The 19,967-nt window shown below is 42.4% G+C and overlaps 1 protein-coding gene across 7 annotated transcripts in view; it reads right to left on the bottom strand.

Annotated features, from left to right (window-relative positions):
• Positions 1 to 19,967, bottom strand: part of MTR (5-methyltetrahydrofolate-homocysteine methyltransferase) — a 110,517-nt gene that overhangs the window by 13,945 nt on the left and 76,605 nt on the right. For all 7 annotated transcript variants that reach the window (XR_009210707.1, XR_009210706.1, XR_009210708.1 and 4 more), the window contains exons 23-29: positions 18,041 to 18,108; positions 17,017 to 17,137; positions 11,042 to 11,123; positions 6,667 to 6,765; positions 5,526 to 5,601; positions 2,579 to 2,734; positions 609 to 805 (exon numbers count right to left, since the gene is read on the bottom strand). Coding sequence is in view for 4 of the 7 variants with exons in the window: in XM_032136453.2 (XP_031992344.1) it covers positions 609 to 805; positions 2,579 to 2,734; positions 5,526 to 5,601; positions 6,667 to 6,765; positions 11,042 to 11,123; positions 17,017 to 17,137; positions 18,041 to 18,108 (799 nt within the window). In the remaining 3 variants the exon portion in view is untranslated. The remainder of the gene's footprint in view (positions 1 to 608; positions 806 to 2,578; positions 2,735 to 5,525; positions 5,602 to 6,666; positions 6,766 to 11,041; positions 11,124 to 17,016; positions 17,138 to 18,040; positions 18,109 to 19,967) is intronic.

Below are 19,967 nucleotides of genomic sequence, written 5' to 3'. Positions count from 1 at the left end.
GCCAGCAGAGTCAAAGAACAGCCATTGTGGGTATGTACAGGCTGGGCTCTCCTCTCTATATTGGGGGGCCCAGCACAATCTGCCTCATCCTTCATCTTCTCTGTAAAACAGAAACTTAAACTGCCTAACACGGCTGTGTGGAAATTAAAAGGATGACCATCAAGCACCTTACTATGCACCTGGCACCTGGTATCCATTCTGCAAATGTTTGTTTCCACCTGTCTTCCCCTTCCAAGGGAAGCCACCTGACAGTCTATTTTAATAATATGCATAGATGTTAACCAACGTTTTTGAACAAGTGAGTGTTCTCTTTCTTCAGAAGCTAAGAAGACTGAGATCCTGACATGTGACCACCTGAGACAGCAGCAATGGTCCTCGTCCATCCATGGAACACAACATTAAATGCCTCACCCCTGCTGAGTGGCCCTGCCTCTGACACCCATGGCGGCGCCTTCTCTCCCCCATCCTCACAGATGGCTTGGGCTTGGGTGTGTGATTGGTCATTTGGGAGGAGGTGAAGCAGACTCTCATTTACGCAAAGCTCTTTTGTGTAGTGCTTAAACTCACAAGTGAAAGCAGTGTGCTGGCTGTCAGTACACCTTCCATACCTGTTGCCTTAACCCATAGAAGGTGGCTATGGGCTCTGCAGCCTGGGGTACAGCACCCTCTGCATACAGGTGAATGTCGTCTTGGATACTCTGTGCTGGCCAGAACCCAACCACACCCCGGGCTCGGAGTTTCTTTTGACTAATCAGTGTGTTCAGCATATTGTGGGCATCATCGTAGACCTTTTTGGCCTCTCCACCTATTAGAAAAACACAATTAGAATTCACTTAAAGATGCCAAAAATAACCATCAAACAATGCTTCTTTTAAAAGCCATTACCCCTCCACAGTCACCTTCCCTCTTCAGGCTTCTCCATTTTCCTCAAATGCTTTCTGGTGTTTGCCACTGACCCAGCTTAAAGTGGAACAGCCAGGGTTTTGTGGCTCCTGCTAAGTGCAGCTCCCACAGTCTGCTTCTCCCAGTTCAAGCCACTTAAGTTTTCCATTGGACAAAATGCAGCAAAGCATTCTGTCAGAGAGGACGAGAAAAAGCAGGCCAGATTCCTCACTGACATTCCTCGTACACATACAACTCCACGGACTTTGCAGTGACCTCTGGGAGATATGACTTGTGCTCGTATTCCGTGGTGCTTTTAATCCCAACCACAATATAATTCATAACGATTGATATTTTGACCATAACAACATCTGAAGGGATTCTTAAATTTGAGGCCTTCAACAGTACCACGAAGAGTTAAACAAAGACAGCTACATCCTTACCCTATGCACTCAGACTCGGTAAATCCTCACTGTATGCGCCCAGGCTCAGACACCGCAGAATACAAGGCATGGTGAATATAAGGCACAGGCCATGTTCCCCAGAGGTCACTGTGAAGTCAGTGGAATTGTATGTGCACAGGGAACGTTAGTGGTAAGGGGTGAAGTGTGGCCCAAATCCTCACACGTGGCTTCAGTGCTGCACTTGGGCTGGCCTGCTCCCGGACCTGCAGTGGGAGCCAGGCTCCGAGGACACCATCTCGGTTTCCGTGAGACTCAGCCACCCTGCCCATGGTGAGAAGCCTGCCCCACGGCCCCTGGACAGCTCACCTGTGATGATGCAGGGGCAGCACACTGAGAAGCCCCTTGCTCATCACCACGTTCCTGGCTACCTGAGAGTTCCTGAGTCTCAGCATCCTAACACGCACACCCAGGCCCGCCCCCCGTGAGAAACTTGGCAAGAGGCTGGTTTCTAGGCTCCTCTCAGCCCTAATCCCATGCTTCTGTGAGTCTACCCCTCCCTGTTGCTCTGATCTGGCTACTACCTGATCCTTTGAATGGCTTTGCATTTGGATTCCTTGTCTCTGTCGGTGGATTTTGGGGTGAGGCTAGAAGTGAGAAGTGGGGGGTAGTAATTTATCACCTCACCTACTGCTCTAGTTTATCACCCTAAAGCCCCATTCCCTCCCCAGTGCTCCAAGCACAATGGGCTCCTTGCAGTTCCCCAAATAGGCACATGTACCTGTGCCTTCTCACACTGTCTCCTCTTCCTGGAACGTCCTTTTCTTCAACACCATATCACATCCACAGTCCTAGCCACGGCAACTCCCACTCAATCCTCAAAAACAGTTCGAATGCCCCCTCGTCCAGGAAGCCTACCCTGACCTCCCAGTCTGAGCTCTATCTCCTCTTATGTCCACAGGAGCCCAGGCAGGGCCCATTACTATTGGCTGTGCCAGCTAGTCAGGTGCTAGACAGCAGGGATTATATTGTCTTCCATTTATCCCTAGTGCTCAGCATGTAACTGATGTCAATAAACATTTATTGAAAGAATAAAGTAGATACCAAATTTAGTTGATATAATAAGGACCAATCTAGCAGTTTGAAAACCACTAAAAAGTTGGGCAGGTGAGCAATATGAAGGCATCTGTAATCTGCACAATCCAAAACCACTGTTCCTCACCGATTCAGGTCTTCAAAGTCACAATCCCACATCTTGAATATCAGAGCAGAAAGGAAGGACTTACTGCACTAACCTACAGTTTTGTCGTTAAATATCTTGGGAAAGCCTCGATTCGGGTACTTGCCCCGGAGCTGCCAGACATCAAAGAAAGGCTTCCAGTCAATGTAGTCCACCAGCTTCTGCAGGTCATAGTCTTCAAAGACCTGGGTCCCAATAAACATGGGCCTCACTACAGGAGAGAAGTACGGTTGTCAATGCTGATGCTGGCACCCTGCCTGATGGAGGCCTCCCTGCCAGCTCCTCACTGCTCTGCCAACTCCCACGCTCCGCCTCCCTCCTGTCACCCGTAGGAGTTGTTTTACAAAGAGGGGAACTTTAAATTATCGTGGAGAAGGAGTAATTCTGCACTGAGTCTTAAATAAAACTATTCTTCACATGCAGCTGACTACACCACCCTTGGAAACTGTTCCCTCAACCCTTCCATCCCCACCCCTTGCCCAAGAAGGAAAGACAGATGGGTTAATCCTCACTTGTACAAATGAAGACAAGGTGAACATGAAGAACACTCCAGAAAGACATGGAGAGTAAGCTACTTATCTAAAGTTTCAAAACCGGAAACAATCATCTAGATTGCCTACTGACACATATGCTCAAAGTATAGGCAAATGAAGTCCCAAATTCAGGACTGCTATGCCTTCTGCAGGGGAGGAAGGGACACATGTGGGACTTCCGATACATATTCCTCAATACATAATCCTCCACTCTGCCGAGCACGTGTGCAGCACAGATGTATGAGCAAGGAAAAGCTGATTTATTACCTTAGAAATACGGATTCAATTAATATAACCTCTGTTCACTCTGCATTGTTTCGTTTTTGAAAAATCAGATGGTAGGTTATGTCTTAAGCTGGCTAGTGGGTATACATGGATGTTTAATATATTGTTCTTTATACCTCCTGGTGAGTCTAAAATACATCATAATTTAAATAATGGTGAAGACTTCAGAGACAGATGGTGCTGCTGGGTTTTCTGGGGCAGGTAGAGCAGCACTGCCATCTGCCCTCCAGACCATAGTGTGGTCTGCACCTCGGACTATGGTCTGACATGGCAAGATCAGGCTGGAGTCTAAGGTGTTGGCGCCACTGCCATATCCGAGCCTTCCTTTCTCTCTACTTCCTGATTTGTAACCAGGGATCAGGGAACTTCCTATTCTACCAATCTCAGGGGCTCTGGGAGAACACAGAAGCTTCTAGAGTGTTTTTCTCTCATTTGACTTCTTACGTCTGCCATGGAAATCTCTACCTTTTCATACTCGTTCACGGTAGCCCTTTCCCATTTGTTCCTCATCATCCTTCTACTACACGGGACAATCCCTTCTTTGGAAATATCCTATTATGTTGGTTTGTTGGTAACAAAGCCTCTATAGTCCTCTTAGTAGAGAAACTAAAAGGAATCTACAGAGACCCTTGATTCAAGGGTCCTCTCGCCTGGGAAGGCAGAGAGAACACGCGCTGCAGAGCCACTGACAGACTCTCTCTTGTCTCCCAGAGTTTAAGAAATGTTCGAGGTCTTACCATCAGGGCCTTAAAAGAAGACCCTCTTTTATTCCCTATCGACTTCCTGCAACTACCCTAGGACTGGCTGTCCTCAGATATATTTCAGAGGGCCAGGCCTCAGGGGCCCATGGCCCTCGGGCAGCAGGGCAGGCCCTGCAGTAGCCCCAAGCCAGAGGTTAAAGCGGCCACTAAAAAAGCATCCCAACCGCTGCCAGGTGCTGTGGGCCTTTGGAGGGTATTTCCAGCAAAATATGTTTTGGATGTCTGACTTGATCCAAACAGACTTGCCCTTGTGTGATTATTCCCATTTCACAGGGAAAGATACAGAGCACATAATCGGAGCTTGAACTATATAGCAATTTATATTTTTTCCAAGGTTTTCACAGAATATTTTACCCTCACAACATTTCCAAAAAGTAACTCCTTTTTTAACATGGTAGAAACTGTCAAACATGGAAGCAAGCTGCTCAAGGTCACTCCGTGAGTCAGAGCCAGGAGCCACGTTGGGATGAGAACCCCGACCTCCCGGCTCCCAATATGGCATTCTTTCCACCAAACCACGCTGAACTCAGCAGGGATGAAATTAGAACCAAGCACACCTACATTTCCAATTTAATCCGCTCAACTCTGCCAAGCAAGTGTAGAACACAGATGTCGTGAGCAATGAAAGCTGATTTGATACATTACCTTGGAAATATGGATTCAATTAATATAACCCCTGTTCACTCTATCTTGGTTTTGCATTTGTGTCTCATGCCTCTCTGTGCCTGTCAAAACATCTTACACGTTTTATTCCCTTGTGAACACCTATATGAGGCAAGAAAGGTGGCTAGAAATTTAAAAAAGGAAGAAACCAAATAAAAGAAATAAAAAGAAAGGGAAACATCCAGAGAGAGGACAGAGAGAAAGGAAGACATAGAGGATCCTGCTTTGCTGCAGTGTTTTAAAGATGTGTGAATGCAAACACGTTTCCCATTTTAGACACTTCACATCTGCCCTTTGGCCTGCGAGAGACCCAGGCCACCTCAGGTGACAGTACCACCCAGGCAGGTTTCCACAGAACCTCCTTCAAGGAGACAGAGACCCACGCAAGCACAGCACAGAGGAAAGAGCATGGCTTTAGAAGACAGACCAGAGAGAGATTCCTAGTAACCTTTCAAGTTTCCACCCAAAACTCAGTTTCTTCAAATTAAAATGTGGATAATTCCCATGTCCATTATGGAGTTGTCTGAAGGACTCAGAGAGCTGCTATGAGTCCATCTCAGGATGGTGTCTGGCACACAACACCTGCTCCATAAATGGTACCTATTCCCTTTCTTTCTGGTCATCAGTCACTCATCAGCATTAGACACGGTTGAGAGTCGTTAGCTGCTGGTTTGATTTTGCCGCCAAGTAAATGCATGTACTTCCTCAGCACACTGTCAGTTACCACACCCAGTCTTTCTCTAGTCATAGCCAAACAGACCTGGGTGAGGTTCAGACAGCCAATCCATTTGGAAACCACTTTTTCTGGCTTGACTTAAGGGTAAGTATCTCCTCTCCTGTTAAAAAAACAAAGAAAAATTAGTTAGAGACTCTTTTCCACAACTACTATGAAAACATGTCCAAGAAGGCCAGTATGTAAGCTTTGCAAGAAAGCAAATGCTCTTATTCATGAGAATCTTTATCCTAAAAAGCTCTTCCTTTTCTACCCAGTCGGTTTCACATTGGCACCAGAACAATAGATAGTAAAGACTTAATAAGCATCCATTAACTATTGATATGTAAATACGAGCCTGGTTCTGCGGCCTGAACCTGAGGTACTAGGGGTGTCTGACCTGTACTTTTAGAACACCTGAGGTCAGCTGTTAACTGGTCTTCCATGGCCCACCCTGAGGACCAGAAGGTAGAATTAAAGAAACTGTCCACTGTGGGCGAACCTAAGGAGAGAGAAAAAAGCCAACCACTGCGTCTTGGCCTAGCTACCACCTCAGAAGCAAAACAGCATGTTTTCCTCATGCTGTGGATCTCATTTCACTTGCCTAGCAACTCCCAAAATGCTCCCACCAAAGCGCAGAAGGCAGATAACCAGAAAGAAATATTTCAGTGACTTCTAAAGCATAGTTATGCCTGTTCTCCATGGATTCCCTGAAGCTTATCAAGAGACGGACAGTTCTTGAAACATCATTCTGCACAGTCAGTGTCGGGCAGTCAGGCAAAAGGCTTAACTGGTCCTGCCTCATGTCTCCATTTTCTTCCATTAGCTCCTCAAGAATGGGGATCTGTGGGAGTCATTTCAGTACACTGTTTCAGCACCTGTTTCCCTGCTGAGTATGAACTCATGTTTTATTCATTACCATAGCTCTGATATCTAGCACAGCCCCTAATGCCTACTGGGTACCCAATAAATGTTTGGCTGAATAAATAAAATTCATTTCAATATAACCAAAAATTATTTGGGAACTTAGACACTGAAGACCTCTGATTTGAACTAGAAGATAGAAATTCTCTAAAATGATCCCAAGCCTTTATACTCCTCAAAACCATTTTAAAAAGTCACATTAAAAACTAGGATCATAAAAAACAGTCACATTAAAAGCAAGCAAAGATCTGTTTCTACCACTTACCTTGAGAGATTCATAATGGTCCTGTCTAATATCTTCATATTCTTCCATGATTTCCTCAAAGTATTCATCCTTTAGATTTTCATCTAACAGCTGAGAACACTGAAAATTCAAGATAGCCATAGATGAGCAAAAGATGATAAAACTGGTGCAGTAATAGTCAACTCTGATAACACCTCCTTCAGGAAGGCTTCCTTAACTTCATTTCTTCTCCCTTCATCAACTGTGCTAATTCCTGCCTGGTGTGCAGGAAAGGGTAAACTCAGTGGGCTTGGGATGTTCAAACGCTGCACAAGCCAAAGAAAGGACTGGCCTTTGACTGGTTTCTGGGAGACCAACTCTAAACCCTTGGGATAGCCTGCCTGATAAGAGAGTCACTGTATGCCTGGCACTCTGGGCCGCGTCAGATCGTTTATGCTAACAGTCTGATTTATGGTGGGGGACCTTAGCTCATGCTTATGTTTGACCTCTGCAGGGACTGAAGACTGAATAATTAAGGCTAGACCATATGGGCATTCTGGGCCTATGTGACCAACCCCCAATAAAAACCCAGGACATGAAGGCTCAGGTAAGCTTCTGGGTTGGCAAGGCTCCTTACATGTTGTCACATATCATTAGTGGAAGAAATAAGCACCATCCAGATTACTCTATGGGGAGATGACTCCTGAAAGCCTGTACCTGGCCTCTCCTGCATTCCATCCTATGTGCCTTTTGCCTTTCCTGATTTTAACCTATATCCTTTCACAACAATAAACCATGGTTGTAACAGTGTTTCTGGGTTCTTTGTGTCCTTCTAGTGAAACTTTGAACCTGAAGGTGGTCTTGGGAACCCTCTGGGTTAAGAAACCCCCAACTCAATGTTTCAAAGATATTCTATTCATCTACTACTGCACTTTCCAAAGCCTTTTAGCTTCAATTTATATATCCACTTCCCTTACTAGAAAGCCCTATGACAGCTGCAATCACACATTGACTACCTTCATGCCCCTGGTGCCTAGCCCAGCGTCTGGAGGTGCATTCTCACTGTTTGCTGAAGGAATGAGGCTAATCTTCATAGTCCACTGACTTTCTGCTAAAATTGGAAAGGAAACCAATAATCTGAGAAAATGTGAAGTCTACTCATTAAACTGTAAAAGTAGGATCAGCTAAATATTATTTATTATGATTATCCAGTTGATAGAATAGCTACCATCAAAGGAGAAAATAAAATTACACAGAAAGAAGAAGTGGCAGCTACTGATCACATCATTTAAAAAATAAACACAGCACTGCCCCATCCCTGCATTCTCTAGCAGGATTATCTAATACACAAAAAGGCAAGAAAGTTCAACATCTTCATCAGACCTTAAGGAAGTTAGACTGAATGACGGCTAAAGTGCCTACCAGCTTTAAAAGTCTATAACTCTATGTGGGTTTTCTAAGTATCTCTAATAACAATCCAATCACCTATGAGTTAGTATAAAACAAAATCACCTCATTCAGGAATACAATCAGAAAAGGCCATTGTGGCGGGCCAAAAATAGGTTCCTAAATAGTGTTCACAACACAAAGTATTTCCCAGCCTTACATTAAACTCACCTCAATGGAGTCCTCATTTAGGAAACCCAGCACAGCCCAATGAAACAAGAAGGGAATGCCTACTCTCAACTCCCTGAAGTGTATGTAACCAATGTTTTAAAACCCTCTTGCATTTTGCTAGATTATACACTCTGAGAAAGAAAAACCAGATGTCTTTGACAACCAGAGAATCTACGATCCCCTGATGCTGGTGCTATTGTGTAGACCGAACATACCACTGCAGTTTGCTGGCACCTTGCACAGCCCCACGAGGCCCGCTGCTCCCAGAGCCACAGTGGCAGGCCCCTTCTGGCCCAGTCTGACTTACTTGATGGAAACAAGTTCACAGTCAGTATGTGGGCTAACCTACATGATCCTTCCACCAAAAAATCAAATCCATCATGTGTTTTCATGCCAACCACTGGGACATATCAGTTTATATTTTCCTTCATTTTTAAAAATTATATTTCATGGCAACAGCCACACAGTAAGAGGGAATAAATTGAAAAGATATTCTATAATTTAAAAAGAATAAAATATTGGCACCTCGTTTTTTATTAAAGAAGAAAAAATAAAGCAAGGATCTAAATCTCCAACCATTAAGTATTTGCTACATCTTTTTGGAATCTTCCAAATATATGAGACAGCTGCTAAAATGTGATCCTGTTCCACATTCATTTCAGTTCGATCAAAGAGGCCTGAGCCAATGAGCCCACAACCAACTGAAACAAATTATACCACTGGCTCCTGAAGTGTCACTAGCAGTTACCCACATGATTTATCACCTGACTTATGTTTGAGTAATTTCAAAATGTGGTCGTTTCTTTGTACATGGGAGGAGCTAACCACTGCTGGCTGCATGGCTGGCCCAAACTGGAAAGAGCACAAACACCCACTCCTCATTCCCTGCCTGGCTTTCAGCAAGGCCCCCACTGCTGTAGCTCTTCAAGACGGTGAAGGAGGCTAGGCGCAGTGGCTCATGCCTGTAATCCCAGCACTTTGGGAGGCCAAAGCAGGTGGATCACTTGAGGTCAGGAGTTCAAGACCAGCCTGGCCAACATGGTGAAACCCCATCTCCACTAAAAATACAAAAAAATTAGCCAGGAGTGGTGGCGCACACCTGTAATCCCAGCTACTTGCGAGGCTGGGGCAGGAGAATTGCTTGAACCTGGGAGGCATAGGTTGCAGTGAGCCGAGATCACACCATTGCACTCCAGCCTGGGCAACAGAGCAACACTTGGTCTAAAAAAAAAAAAAAAAAGTGAAGGAGCTTGTCCTCCAAACATGGAATCAAAGGGCTGATGATGATTCTTTCCACTGCCTGTAGAGGAAAGGTTGGCACTGTGCAACTAAATGGATCCAAAAGTCTTGCCTCTGAATGGAAACTATTCAAGGCTATGCATCAGTGTTTGAAAATAATGACAAGTGTTAAAAAGAGGACCACAGCACTCAGCCATGGACCTGACATAAGCTCCTATGAAGCACAATCCAAGAATAAGAAACAAAAATTGTTTTACAATTGAGCTGTAGAAATATAGCTTATTTGCATATTTGTCTACATCAATGGCAAATAAAAAATTGCAATTTTATGATCCCAGACTGAGTTAATTTTATCCTTTTTAATAAAGGAGAATTGTTAAATATTAATGGGAAACAAGTTTAATTTAACATAGAGTAATATAACCTGCATTCAAATCCCACACCTGCCACTTGGCAGACGTGTGGTCTCAGCAGAGTTCCTATTCTCTTTATTCTTCTGTCTCCTGATCTCTAAAATGGGGACAATAAAAATACCTACCTCGTGAGGTTAGCCTGAGGATTAAATAAAATCCATGTAAAGCACTTAGCTCAGTACCTGGCACACTACACATTTTCAATAATGCAACAATGTTAGTGATTATTATAAACTTTCATGTAAATAAATTCACAGATCTGAAATAATTTCCTTGGAAGATAGCTCAGGAAATGTGGTCACCCTAGTCCAGGTCGCATGGCATCACTGGAAGTCTCGCAGATCACCAGGCCACCTCAGTAACCTTCCTCGCCTGCACAATGTGAAGGCTAGGCTGGATCTGTGGTTCTCAAACTGTGCTCTTTTGATGAACACTAGGAGCGGGATGTGATGGTAAGGGATGTCTTACCTGAAAATCCTGCCACATTGAATTCCCAGGTAAGACATCACTTAACAGACAAAGATTCTGTGGCTGAAATCAATTTGGAAACCCCTGGACCACACTGCCTCTCAGGTGCACCCCAGCTGTGATACCCCATTATTCAGTGAAAACAATGAAACCTATAACAAGATAGAATGTCAGGCTTCACTGAAAGACAAAAGCAGGATGTGGGCAAATTGTTTATGATGTTCACAGAGAAGCAGAAACCACTGTTCTGGGTTTTAAATATCTAGTAGATGTTTTTCTGTCTTTGGGTAGGGTCAACTAGGACACTTTCAAGTTTGTTTTTCTATCTGGAAAAAGATCATTTAAAAATCCAACATTCCTTTTAGACAGTCAAGCAAATATCTATTCATGCTTGTGAGTGGGTGAAATCTTTGGTTGGTGTCCAGGTCAAAGGTCTTGGTGCCAGGCCATCTACCTGTCTGCTGCTCAGTTCTGTAATTGTCTTTGAAAGTACAGGACATGGTCACCTGGACCTCCTTCCAGCAAGGCAGTCACTGCAGAGGCACACCATAAGCCTCAGGCTGTTCTTTGACCTTTATTTAGTAGAACTGAATAAAAATGAATAGATCTTAAGTTATACCCTTACTTGTAATGCACTCTTTCCAACACATCTGGAATAAAATGTAAGGTCACCCACTTACCACCACCACACTCTTGGACGCGTCCAGGACATGGATTACAGGTGCACTGTATCTCGGAGCTATTTTAACTGCTGTGTGGGTTCTAAAAAGAAGGGTCAGAAAGAAAATATATGCATCAGCACTGACAGTTCCTATACAACTCTCGTTCAGAGCCATTAGAGATAATGTATTTCTACAGTGCTTTCCAGAGAAACATTTCAAGGTGCTTACCTACAAATACTGAACTTCAAATTTGCCTTGTAAAACATGAATGACTTTTTCCCTACCCGAAGATGGGAAACCTAGCCCAGGCTCTGCAGAAGTCTGTGGCAAAAATGAGAAAGACCTTGTCCTCAGCTCCGTTAACAAGGGACTGAGCCCGTGCATGAACTGGTGCTCATTAGCAGCCCGCGTGACTTAAGGGAAGTAACCAGGCCCAGGAAATCACACTGCTGTCATCAAGGTCAGGTTGAGTTCCCTCCTCCAAATGAGCTGGAATAGCAGCCAGGGCCCCTAAGGAACCGGGAACCAGGCAGAGGACACAGGACATGGCTGTCTAGCAGCTGCTCCCCTATTCATGGGAGACATCAACACTCCTCGGCCCCAATCCCACCTTGTACTTGCAGTATGGAACCCCAAACCCGAAATTCAACACAAAATAATACAGAGAGGCAAAAGCAAGAAAAATACTTTATTTTATTTATTTATTTATTTATTTTTTTTTTTGAGATGGAGTCTCACTCTGTCACCCAGGCTGGAGTGCAGTGGTGCAATCTCGGCTCACCGCAAGCTCCGCCTCCCGGGTTCACACCATTCTCCTGCCTCAGTCTCCCAAATAGCTGGGACTACAGGTGCCTGCCACCATGCCCAGCTAATTTTTTTTCTTTTTTTTTTTTTTAGTAGAGATGGAGTTTCACTGTGTTAGCCAGGATGGTCTCGATCTCCTGACCTCGTGATCCGCCCACCTCGGCTTCCCAAAGTGCTGGGATTACAGGCGTAAGCCACTGTGCCTGGTCAATATTTTACTTTTAATATTTAAGATTGGTTCAGCCCCACATCCCTATTACCAAACTTGAAAATGTTGGTATTAGGAAGAAAGGCCCTTTCATTCTCAAAACTGCCTAATTAACAGAAGTGCAAAACAAACTGCCCCGTGATGACTGGATGTTTATAACAATAGGATAGGCTACACATCTGCTATTTCACGATAGAACATAACGAATTAAAGTGAAAACTGAAAACGTGTACACAGTCCCTTACAGTGGTTAATCCAGAACCCCTGGAGAGGGAGAAGAAGTGTGTTCTGGCCACATCCCACCTTTAGAAGGGCGGCCAGCAGCAGTCCCCACGAGATGGGCAGTGCTTTCTGCCTTTTCTCCTCTCTCCTCCTCCCCAGAAGTAGCAGTACTCTTCCTCAAGTGCTTTCATATTCTTCCCCCTCAACAAAAACGTATGTTTGGAATATTATCTAGAATATGCTATTATATGAGAAAGAAACAAAGTAGCAGAACACTATATTTAATGCAATTGTATTTTTAAGAAACACCACCCTCAAGCTTTTCCAAACAACCAACCAATCCTATATCTAAGTTTCTATATATTTAGAAAAAAAACAGGGAGATTACACATCGAAGTGTCCACGCTGGTTATGGGGGTTAGAGGTGAGGCTGAAGGTGGGAAGAGATTCAACTGTACTTTACATTCCTCTGAATTGTTTGACATGGTCTAGTAAATGGGGATCATTGAGGTAATTTTTAAAAAGCAAGAGACTATTATAGGTGTAATATATGCATGAGTGTGTTTTTAACAGGCTTCTCAAGGAAGGCTCTAAAAACTCATAAGACAGACAAAACCAGTAACACTTCACCTGTTCCATCTTCCTAACAGCATGTCCACTTGTAAACAGGAAGCAAAGGACTACAAAGCCTTAGGCTATAAGAATTGAGCTGGAAGATGGGCATTTGGGCATAAGCCAGTGAGTCAAGAGCCATCTTTTGGAATGGGAAGGCTGGGGTACAGAGTGGTAGGGAGGCCAGACCATGACCCTGGGGCAGATTAATGTACTCCATGGCCTCCTGAGACCCTCCTGTTTCATGCCCAGTGTGTGCTCAGGGACCAAAGACCCCAAATCTATTTAACTCAATCTCTCCAAATATTGATTCATCCACTAGACTAAGCTTGTCCAACATGCAGCCCAGGACAGCTTTGAATGCGGCCCAATACAAATTCATAAACTTACTTAAAACATTACGAGATTTTTTACAGTTTTTTTTTTTTTTTTTTTCCAGTTCATTAGCTGTCGTTAGTGTTAGTGTATTTTATGTGTGGTCTGAAATAATTCTTCTTCCAATGTGGCCAGGGAAACCAAAAGACTGGACACTCCTGCACTAGACAGCCTTAACCTTCATTTCAAGTGTCTTGGGGGTACAGTTCCAGTTCTACTCCTGCTACTGATGTCTGGAAAAGCCATAGGGTTATCTTCCCTCAGCGATGTTTTGAGCTAATGAGCTACTGCTAAGTCCTCCACTGGTTTGTAGGAAACAATAGGGGCTCTTAGATGCGCTTCTGAGACATTTCAACTCCTGAATGCTTTCTAGCAAAGGTGGCTCTCCTAGGAGATGATTTACTTATTTGGATGCAAAAGGCATTAACCATATATGAAGAGACTGATAAATCAGACTTTATAAAAATTAAGACTTTTGTTATCCAAAGACAGCACTAAGATAGCAAAAGGCAAGCCAGATTGAAAAAACTCTATTTGCAATATATGTATTTCTGATAAAGGGCTTTTAACCACTATAAATTAAAGAATGTGTACAAACCAATAAGAATAAAGCAGAATACCCAATTTTTAAAAAGACTTAAAAATCATATCCAAATGGTCAACATATAAATGAAAAGGTGTTCAACATCATTACTCAGCAGAGAAATGCAAACGAAAACCATAGCAAGGTATTACTACACCCATGACAAGGGATAACATTGAAAAGGATGTGGAATAACTGGAACTTTCACAATTGCTTGTGGGAGTGTAAATTGCTACAATTTGGAAAACTATGTGGCAATAGCTAATGAAGATGATCATAGGCATATCCTATGATCTGGCAATTCTGCTTCTAGGCAGAAATACACATACATGTGCACCAAAATTCATAAGCATAAGTGTTCATAGCAGCATTGTTTGTGATAGCCTCAAAGTGGAAAACCTCAAATGTCCACCAACAGTAGAAAGAGTAAATAAGTCACAGCACATTATACAATGGAATACTACATTGAAAAAAAACAACAAAAAACCAAACAACTATTGTAACAAGGCTGATGTGGGGCAAAAGAAGCTGGACACAGGAGAGCACATACAATATGACTCCACTTATATAAAGTTGAAATGCAGGCAAAACCAAACCAACGTATGGTGACAGAAGAAAGAACAGTGGTTCCTTTTGTTGGAAAGGATGACTGGGTGGAGGAGCTGGTGGGGTTCCTAGGCTGCCATTAGTGTTCTATTTCTTGATCTGGAGGTGGTTACATGGGTGGGTTCTCTTTTGTAAAAACTTGTCAAGTTGTACATCTATATCATTTGTGTAATTTTCTGTATAACTGCTAAACTTCTGTAAAAGCACTTACTTAAATAAGAGAGCTTGATAAAGTAAGACTTCAGATCGCAGACCTCATCCACTGTCACTAATTAGAATGGAGTCAGAACTGGGAAATTCTACAGTGAAGTGCTTGGAGGTTGCGTGGGAATCTGTTTTCCAAAGGCTGTTCCAGCAGCACAGTGTAGAAGGGAATGGTTCCCGGGAAGCGGTGCTACCTACTAGCTCTTATTTTCCAAGTAATTTCCCAGAAACTGCAACGGGCATGGAAGAGAAGAGAACCAGAAGAGGCAGGGCTCATAGAGAAACAAAGCACTGGAGAGTTGAAAGAAATCTTAGGTGGTCGGTGGACCCAGCTTTCTACCTTCAGGCCAAACACATTTACAGTTTCCCAGACAATGAGAATAGATATTTTGCAGTAACTGAAGAGATGTTGGTGATTTCCTATCTCGTTAATTCTAATTTGATATATCAGGTCATAACTGCGAAGAAATCATTAACAAGCTAATTTTGCCAATAATGTATCTTGAGAGGCTAGTCGCGTTGCTTCTCAATGTTTTCTTTTTCTTTAATCTGGTAGCTTTTACATGGTAAACGATAGAATGGACTATTTGGTAAAGTTCCAATTTGCACAAGAAGCAAATTTCTGAGTGTCGTGTCCCACCATATAAAAAGATTTTTTTTTTGAAGCCAGCATCATATTTACATAACATGTAATGTATTTTAATTATGTTCCTTTAAATACTTACTTATTCTACTTCACAGTTGACATTAAAGTCTTTCATTTTGACAACAGTCCATAGGTCCTCTTACCATTCTCTTCACTAAGCCTGCCATCAATTACCCAAGCCCATGCTCATCAAAACTCATTATTAATGGGTGGCCATATCCCTTGAGACCAAGTCTGCCACATTTCCTGGTACATAAGTCCTTTGTGGAAAAACAAACCCTGTTTTCTAATGTTAAGCAACGATAGTCAAACCATGGAATCCTTCAAGTATGACGAACAGCTAATGGGTAAAAGACACATAATACTGTTTCTACTTACGAAGATGACTCATTCAAATTTTAAATGGTATGATGGTTAATTTCATGTATAAACTTGGCTAGGCCATGATATATACTTTTTGGTTAACCACAACCTAAATGTTACTGTGACAGTATTTTTTTTAGATGTGATTAACATTTATCAGTAGACTTAGAGTAAAGCACATTATCCTCCACTATGTAGGTGGGCCTCATCCAGTCAGCTGAAGACCTTTAAGAGACAAGACAAGGAGTCCCTTATTCACTCCCCAGCCCTACAAGGAAGAAGAAATTCCACCTCTAGACTGTCTTTACACTCAAAAAATCAACTTACCTGTGTCTCCAGCCTGCAGATTTCAGACTTGCCAGCCTCCACAATCACAGTAGTTAATTATTTAAAATAAATCTCTTTCTCTCTCTATATAAACATATCCTATTGATTCTGTTCCTCTGAACAACCCTATACAAATTGGCTAAAAGTACAGTTGTTTCTAGTGCAAAAGGAACACTTTTCTTTTGCATACCTATAACCAGACCTTTATTGTGGCATACCTATAACCAGACCTTTATTGTATACCTATAACCAGACCTTTATTGTATTTCTGCATCATAAAAACAAACTAGATGCTATGGGACCATTGTGTTCAATGCTCCAGTATGATAACGCTCCCTGAGAAAGTGAACTGTACGTGGCATAAAAAGTCTAGTACCCACAGTTAACGTAGCACTTACCACATATCACTATGATCATGATCCCGGGAAAAATCTGGTAAACTGAATAATTATCATGTGAACAAATTTGAACTTTCTCATCTTTACATTTTATACCTCTTTATGTTGTTAACCCAAAGGTTCCCACAAAGCTCCCCTTTCAGGAACTCCCCAAAGTGACCATTTAGTTCCTTCTTGCTAGATGGGCTTTCTGTCTCCAAACTACTACAAGGTTAGAGTTCCTTCAGAGGAACCTGTAATCATTCAATCAGACACCTGCTTCAAGACAGAGTGGGCAAAAGTTCAAGTAATGATTTTGTGCCAAAAGACACAGCTTCTCCTCTCGGTGTAATTTCACGAGAAGAGTTCATTATAATTCTCAGGAACTGAATCGGAAGTGAGAGTGTTAAGAAAAAGATTATTGCAAGCCAAAGAAATCCAAGAAAAAGCAAAGAATAGGAATCACCAAAAAGTTTTCTATAGCATGCTCTGAAAGTATTCTGGCTCTCACCCAAGTGAACACCAGAAAATTTTTGTGTTTATATAACAAAAAGTCAATGTACTAAACATAAGGGAAAATCCAAAACAACACAGGTTTACCACTGTTTTAAACACTGGCATATAAGAAAATTTGAAGTGAGGACAAAGCTCATTAGTATAACTTACTTTGAAGTGGTTGCTCCTCCAATCAACAATGGAATCTTTATAGCTAATCTCTCCATTTCCTTGGCAACAAAAATCATTTCATCCAGGGAAGGAGTGATGAGTCCTGAGAGGCCAATTATATCTATTTTTTTTTTTAAAAAAAAAAGGACAAAAAGGACAGTGAAGAGGATGAAAGAAAAAGGAAAAGGATGAAGATCCATTTTAAAAACTTTGTAATGAAGACCAAAAGACCTAACATGAATTCCCAATTCCTAATTCTTTTTTTTTTTTTGAGAGGGAGTCTCATTCTGTTGCCCAGGTTGGAGTGTAGTGGCGCGATCTCAGCTCACTGCAACCTTTGCCTCCTGGGTTCAAGCGATTCTCCTGCCTCAGCCTCCTGAGTAGCTGGGATTACAGGTGCCCACCACCAAGCTTGGCTAATTTTTGTATTTTTAGTAGAGACAGGGTTTCACCATGTTGGCCAGGCTGGTCTCAAACTTTTGACCTCAAGTGATCCATCTGCCTCAGCCTCCCAAAATGCCGGGATAACAGGTGTGAGCCACCGCGCCCGTCCCTAGTTTCTAATTCTAAGACATCTTTCCCGACTGGGGAATTTCAATTTATTGTTTGCTTTTGGTAGTAGATAAGATTTATAACTTAAGGTTGCAATAATTACTTGCCATAGTTTTAGGAAGCCATGCAATAGAAGGTATATTTAGCTCATGATTTCCCAGACTTGAATATATCACAGTGTGAGAAGAAATATAAAAATGACTACACACAGAAAAAAAACCTAATACAACTGTTCTAAGAAGTCTGTCCCCATTCCCCATCTCCAGCACTCGGTTCCATAGTTACTCACTCTCCTCTCTCAACCCCATTAGAAATGGCAATGAAAGCAATCTGGTGCAGGAGCTGGCACTTGACTCTATGTCCCACAGAACCCTCATGGGGCATCACTATTCACTGACAGACAACTAGGGAAATGACAGACACCTGGGGATATGACATTTAGAGAAATGCCCAAAGTACAGTTGCACAGTACCTGCTTTGTGGTCAAGAGCAGCTTTCAGTATCTTATCACATGGAGTCATGACTCCTAAATCAATAACTCTGAGGCACAGAAATGAGACATGAGAAAATTAATGAAAGCCCATTAGAGACAAAACTGAAATGAACATTTTTATTTCAACCATTAAATATTGCTCTAATGTAAACAAGAATCAAGTTGAAATGCTCGCTAAATACTGAGGATTACCACCACAACTACCATTTATTCAGTACTTACTACATATACACCAGGCACTATGCTAAGCTTGCTTTTAAGCAGCTTTACTGACTCATCATTCACATACCATACAATTCACCCATTTCAAGTGTGCAATTCAATGGTTTCTGGTATTTTTTTTTAATTGTGGTGAAATACACATAATATACACTTTTCCATTTTAACCATTTTTCAATGTACAATCCAGTAGCATGAATTTCAGTTACAATGTTGAGCAACCATCACCACTATTTACGTCCAAACTTACTTTATCACCCAGAGCAGAAACATTGTAACCATTTAGCAATAACTACCCCTTGTTCTCTCCCACCCTCTCCACTCCATCCCCTGGTAACCTCTACTCTACTTTCTCTCTCTATGAATTTACCTTATCTAGATATTTCGCATAAGTAGAATAATACAGTATTCATCCTTTTGTGTTTGGCTAAACTTCACTTAGCACAGTGCCTGCAAAGTCCAACCATGTTTTGAGGCATGTCAGAAGTTCAGTCTTTTTTAAGGCCAAAAAATATTCCACTGTATGGAGATAACACGTTTTGCTTATCCATTCATCTGTTGAAAGACACTGTGCTCAGCTTTTTGCATAAGCAATCTCTTTTGCTGTTGTTTTTGGGACAGGGTCTCATTCTGTCACCCAGGCTGGAGTGCAGTGGCATGATTATGGCTCACTGCAGCCTCGACCTCCTGCCTCAGCCTCCAGAGTAGCTGGGACCACAGACATGCCCCACTAAACCCAGTTAATTTTTAAAGTTTTTGTAGATAGGGTTTCCCTATGTTGCCCAGACTGGTCTCAAACTCCTGGGCTCAAGTGATCCTCCGACCTCGGCATCCCAAAGCGCTAGGAATATAGGCTTGAGCCACAGTGCCCGGCCTGCATAAATGATCTCATTTAACCCTCATAATAACTCTATAATGAAAGCACTACTATGGGTCTCATTTTAATGAGAAGGGGCCCAGAGAAATTAAGCAATCTGTCTAGTCACACAACTAATTAGAGGCAGAGTTGGGATCTGAATTAGTATCTCACTCCAAAATCCATTATCTTATCCATTTAGGCCAATAAAAAGGGCTAGGGAAGTTCCTCAATAAATACCTGTTGAACGTGGAAGCCAATGGGGAAGATCATGAAAAAGAGGTCAGGTCCTGCACATGAAGAGCTGTCAAGGAACTCTTGATTAGTTAAGGCAAGAAAAAGAGGGAGAATGATTCAGGGTGCAGGTCACCGAGGGCAAGAGGGCAAGACTGAAAGGAAAGGCAGACTCTAGATGGGCACACAGGAGAACAGGCACTGGGGCAGAGGAAGCCTGGAGCACACTCTCAGAGAACAGAACAGTGCCAGACAAATTTCAATTCATGGAGGAGAGAGCTTCCTGGAACTCAGAGGAAACAGGAGTGTCTGCCCTGGAAAATGTTCTAGGAATTACTTCTATTTTAGATTTACAGAGTACCTTAATGTCATTTTGATAATCTTCTTCTATTTGTTAAAAGATGTTGAAAAACTTATGGCATGCATTTTTACTTATTTTATTACATCAACAATTCTTAAAATTAAATAGGCAAAAACGTTTAAATAACAAGAACAAAAAAGAATGCTTAAGACTACAACATGACACACTGGCTGGTAACAATGGGTGCTGAACGCTGGGGCAGGAAGGGGACTGGCTTCTCACTATATGCCCTTTCA

This window comes from Hylobates moloch, unplaced genomic scaffold (genome assembly GCF_009828535.3).
Source record: "Hylobates moloch isolate HMO894 unplaced genomic scaffold, HMol_V3 SCAFFOLD_18, whole genome shotgun sequence".
Lineage (NCBI taxonomy): Eukaryota > Metazoa > Chordata > Mammalia > Primates > Hylobatidae > Hylobates > Hylobates moloch.
Note: the sequence above shows the minus strand (reverse complement) of the source record. Positions and strands in the feature narration are given on the sequence as shown.